This window comes from Scophthalmus maximus, chromosome 11 (assembly GCF_022379125.1).
Source record: "Scophthalmus maximus strain ysfricsl-2021 chromosome 11, ASM2237912v1, whole genome shotgun sequence".
Lineage (NCBI taxonomy): Eukaryota > Metazoa > Chordata > Actinopteri > Pleuronectiformes > Scophthalmidae > Scophthalmus > Scophthalmus maximus.
The window spans coordinates 19,966,328-19,973,989 of NC_061525.1; the positions used below are offsets into that span (position 1 = coordinate 19,966,328).

The 7,662-nt window shown below is 41.5% G+C and overlaps 1 protein-coding gene across 1 annotated transcript; it reads right to left on the bottom strand.

Moving 5' to 3' along the window:
- Positions 1-171: 171 nt before the first annotated feature.
- On the bottom strand, positions 172-5,085 carry mrps22 (mitochondrial ribosomal protein S22). Its single transcript, XM_035622919.2, has 8 exons — positions 4,929-5,085; positions 3,790-3,947; positions 3,536-3,700; positions 2,901-3,044; positions 1,793-1,876; positions 1,371-1,516; positions 1,163-1,271; positions 172-593 (listed from the first exon to the last, which is right to left on the bottom strand). The coding sequence occupies exons 1-8, from the start codon at positions 5,056-5,058 to the stop codon at positions 501-503; spliced, it is 1,029 nt and encodes a 342-aa protein (XP_035478812.1). The 5' UTR covers positions 5,059-5,085; the 3' UTR covers positions 172-500.
- Between the last annotated feature and the right edge of the window lie 2,577 nt (positions 5,086-7,662).

A 7,662-nucleotide genomic window follows, 5' to 3' on the forward strand; every position in this document is an offset into this window, starting at 1 on the left:
CCTTCTCAAAGCCAGGAACAACAACAACACTCGACTTACAGCTTTCATTTTTATCCAATAGGCTAAAACGGTACAAAGTGTCTGGAGTTGAGTAGGGACTCGAATGCCCGCATCTCAATAAAGTCCTCCCCTGTGTGTGTTTATCCACAACTCACAGTAACACATCACACATGTACAAAGATGCCGCTTTATTTTTGTTATGTACATCGTTCAACACTCAAAGCTCCAAATATAGTACACACACAGATAATTGTTATACGTGAATAAATGACAAACTTTGTGAATTGTACAGTATGTTTCAAAGCCAGTTCTAAAAATCGACGGCTGAGAAGTGAATAGCTTTCCTCGTAGACAAGAAGCACATGTTACATATTATTGAAAGAACATTGAATTCTGTCATGTCTTAAATACAAGTTTCAGTCTGTCCGTCTTTCAGGAAGTGAAAGTCCTGATCCTCGTCGTTGAATTTGTATATTTCTACTGTGGGGGCAGTCTGTCTGTCAGGCAGCAGACTCTTGAGCAGCCGCTTCTTCGTAGGCCTGCAGGGCCAGCTCAATGTAGCCCGACCTCTGCGACTCCTTCTGGGCGTAGATCTGCAGGGGGACAAGGGTCAGAGGTCAGCAAAGTGGAGTTATTCCGAAAAAGGTCACGCCAATTACTTTGAGTTGGGGGGCTGTGCGTGAAACTATTTCTACAATCACTGTATAAACTGTTGAAGTGGCAGATTTGAAAAACAGGAAAACGCTCCACAAACGGCCGTGACTAAGTTGCGTGACAGTGACTAGCAGACGCACACACCCGCGTCTCCTGCTGCTAAACCTTTTTACATTTAATCGGTTGTCACTCCCAATGTCCCTCCCCGCCGCTTCAAGGCCGAGAGGCTGCGAGCGCTAACGAGAGCTGATGTGTCCCGAGTTTGGCCCCGCAGTTCCCACGCTGGAGAAGAACCCCAAGCCTCCCGCACAAGAAACCTTAGATGAGACGGCCTTGTCTCGACCTCGAAAAGAGCTACGCTGACTCCTGATGCACCTTCCGTGCCCTTGGGACACAACTTCTACGACCCGGACAATTTTCAGGATCAAATGGCAACACACACAGAGAGAGAGGGCCAAGTGAGAACAGGAGCAAGGAGTCGGCAGACTCAGGGTTGAGCCGTCCTCACCTTAAGCAGGTCGGTACCGGTGGCCTGTTGGCTGGCGGCTTCCTGGGCCGACTCGCTGTGCGGGTGGACCATGTGGAACAGAGACACAAGGCTCACAGCATCCTGGAACCTGGAAACACACAAACCAACACAAACATAAGACTCCGATTTGCCAGTCTGAGCATTCATTACAATAAAAAAATGACGGTCACGCTCCAGACAAACTCACAGCTCTCTCTTCAGCATGTCCACCATGAGCCCGTCTCCCCTGCGGGCGTTGACCAGGTACCAGGCCAAGCCGCCGAAGTGCCGGGTGGAGTGCAGCAACTCGTATTTTCCGTGCTTGTCCACATCCTCGTATGTGGCTGTATGTATCTAAAGACAAGGAGGGGAGAGATTCATCATGACAACACTTCACAGCGACTCTCTGTTGTTTGCAGATATCCGGCCGAACGGTTCTCACATGCAATTCAGAAATGTCCAGATCACCTCCTGCCTCCATTTTACGCTCACATATCGGATGACCCAAAGAAATACAGAAACTGACTTGGGGAACTTCACGGTTCGCACAGACTCTCTGTGTTCTACTGTTGTTTTCTGGTGAAGGTGGTGATGGGGTAAAAATAACAAGAAAGCTCGATGGCGACTTACCTTGATGTATTCTGCGGAGTCTGGTTCAAACTGGACCAGACACAGGTTCAACACGTCCTCGTGCCGGTCCTGAGAAAACACCAACTAACAGAGAGAGACAGAGAGAGTGGGAATGGGTCAGAAGAGTGGGAAGATACCGATTTTTTGTCACTTGACATCACAGCTTTGCGACACAGTCAGGGAGGATCATTTCTATACTTTTTAAAAAATGTTTTGCCCTTTTTCTCGTGCTTCTTCTCTGTACTTTTAATGTTTCTTTTATTTCTGTACAGCCCATTGAACAACCTCTGTGTGTGATAATATGCTATACAAATACATTTGTATAGCATAATATGCTATACAAAGCATAATATGCTATACAAAGCATAATAAGCATAATATGCTATACAACTACAAAAGAACTTGCAGGAAACTTTTCATATAAATATCACATCCACGTCCCAGTCAGAAATATCCCATGAAAACTAGACACCAGAATACTCAGGCATGTATGGTCTGACATACTTTATTGTAGTAATAATACGGTAGTAAGTAAAAAAAAAACTTGATGCTAGAATTATGTATACATTATGGTAGAATACAAATAACTCTGCTACACTGGTCATAATGTTGATTATTGTCAATGCGATTAACCTACTTTTTCCTCACTGGTTCAACAAATCAGGTAAGATTAAAACAATTTCTTATTGACTTGTAACTCTTCTTTCATACTCATGAAGCGATATTTCATATTATGAACTAAATATTGAATTACACATCAAGCAGGGTTTAGTATAATTAAAGAAAACTATGAAATAAAATTGGGTTTAATACACCTAGAATGTTATTTTTTTTAATTTTGGCCCTTACAGGTATTTTGGCCGTTATATCTGCTAAGTGTTTGCCCCTGCCCATTTGTTTGTTTGTTATTTTTTAGCAGAATTATGCAAAAACAAAAAAGATTTCCAGGAAACTTAGTGACAGGATGGGACATGGGCCAAGAAAGAACCCACTAAATTTTAGGGTAGATCCAGACACGAGAGCTGGGACTGTTTTAGCAATGAAGGTGGCGGGGAGTACCACGAGCCTCTAATGATCCAGAAATATCAACATTGTAAGACTCTCCCACCTTGAGATTCTCTTCCTTGAAGAGAAGGTGTGCTGTGAGCTTGCGTCCTTCCTTTGGAAAGTAGACCTGAACGAGCCGGTCCCTCTCCTCCCAGGTCGCCTTCCGGAGAATCCCGTTAGGCTCCCGCACAACGATGAACCGCTCCTGAAAAAACAACAACACAGCAGATACAATGTGTGAAGATATGGGACAGATTTGAGCAATGCAAACATCAACAAAGAGGACAAAATTGAGCCTTTGAAAATGATTTGCAAGCTTAATCGTCATAAATCTAAGTGTGCGAGACACTTAAGTTAACAGAATTACACGTATAAGGTAAAATAAAAAAACCCAGCTATGATCACATAAGTTTGTGTACCAGTTACGGAGTTTGACAAATTATAAAATCAATACACAATCTAAAATGCTAGAGCACCCCCAATTTACATATACAACTACAGGTGCAAATGCAACACAAAACTTGCACCGACTCATTTATTGTGCTTTGCCACAGATCAACAAATCAGCCATGTTACGCCCACTGTCACACGACAACACAAAATGAAAGCTGTGTGTGTGTGTGTGTGTGTGCGTGCCTGCCTGCCTGCCTGCCTGCGTGCGTGCGTGCGTGCGTGCGTGCGTGCGTGCGTGCGTACCCTGTGCGGGATGTTGTACGTGATGTCTGTGAAGGCGTATTTCGCCGTGTCCATGCCATCCAGGATCTTGTCCTCAGAGAGCACGTCGTCGATGGGCTTCCTCTCCGGTAGGACGGGGGGCATCTGCAGCAGCTGCTTCGCCCGCTCCGTGGCCACCGTCAGCGCCTGGAAAGCGCAGACACGAGTGACCCGATGAGACAAATATACGATTAGCGTGACTGACGTGTGATGAAGCGTTGTATTTAAAGGGGCACCTCCTCCAGTTGCTCGTCCGTCATGAGCTTGTACGTGGGCGGCTTGAGCTCCTGCTGAATGGGTCGGAACACCTTCTGCAGGTCCAGGCCCGTGATCCTGGTGAGGATGTCCTGCACCGCTGGATCTGTGAACTGGGGCTTTGCGACGTCCGAGAGGCCTGGGGAGAAAATGACACTAGTCAACACCCAACAACTATCCAGCTAATTTAAAACGAGCTAACATGGTCAACGCTGGGCTGGAACAAAGCTATCAGGAGTTTGCTTTATTATTTATTATTTTATTATTATTATTATTTATGTTAACGACACGGACCAATCTCTTCACAGATGTTGACACGTCTAACTGTCGCTTCTCTATCAAGAGAAGCAGATAAAACTAGAGCTGCAACAGTTAAAAAATTGATCGATTACAAAATTTAATTAAAACAAAATTTGACTATTTTGATAATCGATTAATGATCACGTGGTTTTTATGAAGAAAAAAAAGTCTTAATTCTCTGATTTCAGCTTCTTAAATGTAATAATTTCTACAGGCCATGACAGTGAACTAAATATATTTGGTGTGTGGACGAAACAAAACATCATCTTGGAGTTTTGGGGAAACACAATCAACATTTTTCACCATTTTATGACATTTTATGGACCAAACAACTAATCGATTAATCGAGAAAATAACCAACAGATTAATCGATAATGAAAATGATCGTTAGTTGCAGCCCCAGATAAAACAATAACTTCTCAACGTTACGAAGGGCAACACCTCTTACGATGACAAAAAACATTTTCAAATTACTATTTAAAATCGCAGTTCCTGTCATTGATCTCTGTCAAGGTAAGTTAACGCTATCACTGAGGCTAATTGCAATATTTTGGGGGATTCATCACAAAGTTAACCATAATTAATTAAGACAACTGCAATGCCGAATTCATAAAGACACTATAAGGAGTAGTAAAAACAGGTTTAACACTTCCTACAATGTGCACATCGCTGCCAAAAGGTCATTCCAATTTAAATTCTCAGATATGTGATGCGACTCTGGCCAGCGCACTGCGGGAGGCTAACGACACACGCAGCAAGGTCAGCGTCACAGACCGGGCAGCGATTCATGCAGAGTAATATTCATAACGTGGAAACATACCTCTGTCCTGTGCGCCGCTGCACAGCGTCCTCACGACACTTCCGACCGACGCGTGTTTGCCTTTTTGCACATTTTTCACCCGCGAGTAGCTGCGGAAGAGCCGCCGCGCCGTGCCACCGAGCGCCGCCATGTTTGTTGTTACCTCACCGAGGCGACGCGACCTTTCACCTCACGGACGGTGGCGCCGCCGGGGCTCATGGGAAATGTAGTCCGCCTTTCGTTTGAGTACGTTCGTCTATTTTTTATTTTTTTATTTTTCGTTTATCAGCGGCCATTTTATCAGCAGAAAAAAGAACTAAACAAGAACACAATTATTATTTTTTTTCACTCAGAATTTGTCTCTTTTTTTATTAGATAAGATCAAAAATGAATGTGTGCAACTGTGATTCTTTGGACCAGTCAAGTCAAGTCAAGTCAAGTCAAATTTTACTATAATTTTTTGCAATATGTGCCAGACAAACAGAAGAAGCGAAAGTGCGTTTATCTCCGCCCCAAGATGCAATAAGTAAAAAAAAATAGATAAGCAATATATACAATAAATACAAAAGTAATGCAAAACCATACGGTAAAGAAAACAAATGGAAAGGTGCAATACAAAGGAATACTGCACAATATACAGTAAGTTTAATAAACTGAAATGTACAATATAAGGACATTAAATGCAGACTAATATAATAATATCCTGTTGCTCCAATCCTGCAACAATTAAATACATAAAAATGAAATAATGCTATAGTGATAATCATACAAAATATTATATATGTAATTTCGGATAAGAAAAAGAAAGAGAGAAACCAATTCCAAGTGTTACTTTGATCACCAGGTGGCAACACACCACCATTTACATTTCCTGCTCCATGGTATCACGAGTGCAGACAGTGTGTTGCTCTCGGGGAGGACAGTGGGAGACTTCATCCCCATTCAAAACCAAACTGTGTGTTTATATTAAAGTCAGAGAAACTTTATTTGTTTTTTTGTTCTGTGTTTGATAAGTGGCCCAGCTCCGTGTAGCCTAGACACATTCCTGACTTGTCCTGACAATGTGTTCTTGAACTGCAGTGGCTGAAAGCTGTATAATCTGTCTGGACGATAAGAAATTACACATTCTGCTAATAAAGACAAACACACACACACACACACACTACAACTTCTTATGTCTCCCAAAACATTTGAGTAAACTCTACCTTACTTAACATCAAAAGTGGGTGTGTGACAAAAATGTATTTATTCTTATTCATAACATCTGTTGCATCCCCCACATTACCTAATATTTGCATCTTATTATCTAATAATTTAAGGGAGTCTTAATATGTCTTTGTCTTTTTTTTCCCATTTGAATTATGGATTTTAATGACAAAGCAATGGGACACTTCGAAAGACTGACATCATTTATAGTAACTGCCTGATGGCCTGTGTTAATTCATTTCTGTTGGATTTTGTCAAATTAAACACACGCAAACCAACATCCACGCAAGTACATTTTTGCATTTTTACACAAAATTTGTATTTGTATTCAGCTCGCTCATGGTAAAGAAGGCTGCGGAGCGTTTTTATTCCTCACCCTCGAAGCTTAAACACTGACTCAATCATTGGCACATCAAATCATAACCCGTTGTTATCTCTGTTTCATCTGACCTTGACCACAAACCGAGCGATGTGCATCAGCAGGGCTCTGACGGTAAAGCCTAGGATGAGTAACCCTTACAGGAAGTCTTTGTCTTATGGTGCAGATTTGATCGTGTTAACAGTAACATTAAATTAAATGCTAATTTTAGATTTTAAAAAAGAAAAACACCAGCAAATGGTTTGCCTGGTCCCTTTCAACTAACTCCAGTCAATGTAAAGTAATTGATTTAAAAAATAGATGTATTATTATTCGTTTATTTCCCTGCGCTGAGCTTAAAAAAAGTGATCATCTCACTTTAATGACAAACATAACATGAGTTTTTGTTTTTGGTAGACGTGATTTCTTTCTTTTTTTTCAAAGAGAAATTTAGTTTTGATTCAGCCAGAAAAAAACTAAACATTTTCAGTATTAGAAATTGAATCATAACCTCTGTTACTGGCACTTTACTCTGTGGATCTTGTGGTGCGATTGTTTTGTGAATCACTGTTATTGTTTTTACCCTCTGATGCAGAAACTTCCAGAAGTATGACGACTGGGCGACCAAAATGTCCTCCTGGGAGTCAATACTCAATTACTAACAGAACAAAAATGTCATGAATATATTCATACATACAATTACTGTATACATGTTAACACTCCGTTTGATGGGGACTATTTTCAGTCACAGATCTTGAGTGCTAGTGGTGGAGCGGCACATGTGGGAAGGAACTGTTGATTGTAATGACGAAAACATGTCAATCAGTACAACTGTGCGACTCGCTCATGTGTTTTTGATATTAACAATGAAGCTCTGTGGCAAAGAAGAATACGGCTTTGTGTCAGGCTAAATGAGTTGTAAAATATTGTTTTCACACGTTTTTTTAGTTTTTTTTTAATAATAAACATTTGGAATATCACCTGGCTTATCTGTAAAGGTTTAGCAGCAAAAGTACACAAGGATAATAAAAATAAAAGGAAGATTTCCATGCAGCTGTCCTCCCTTTTTATAAACTTGAGAATTCAATAATGATGTCGTCTCTCTCTGTCTGTCTTTCTCATCAAAAGCCCCCAGCGTGCCACAATTCACAAAATGCAGCCGCTTTACTCCGCCGCCGCCGCCACACAACC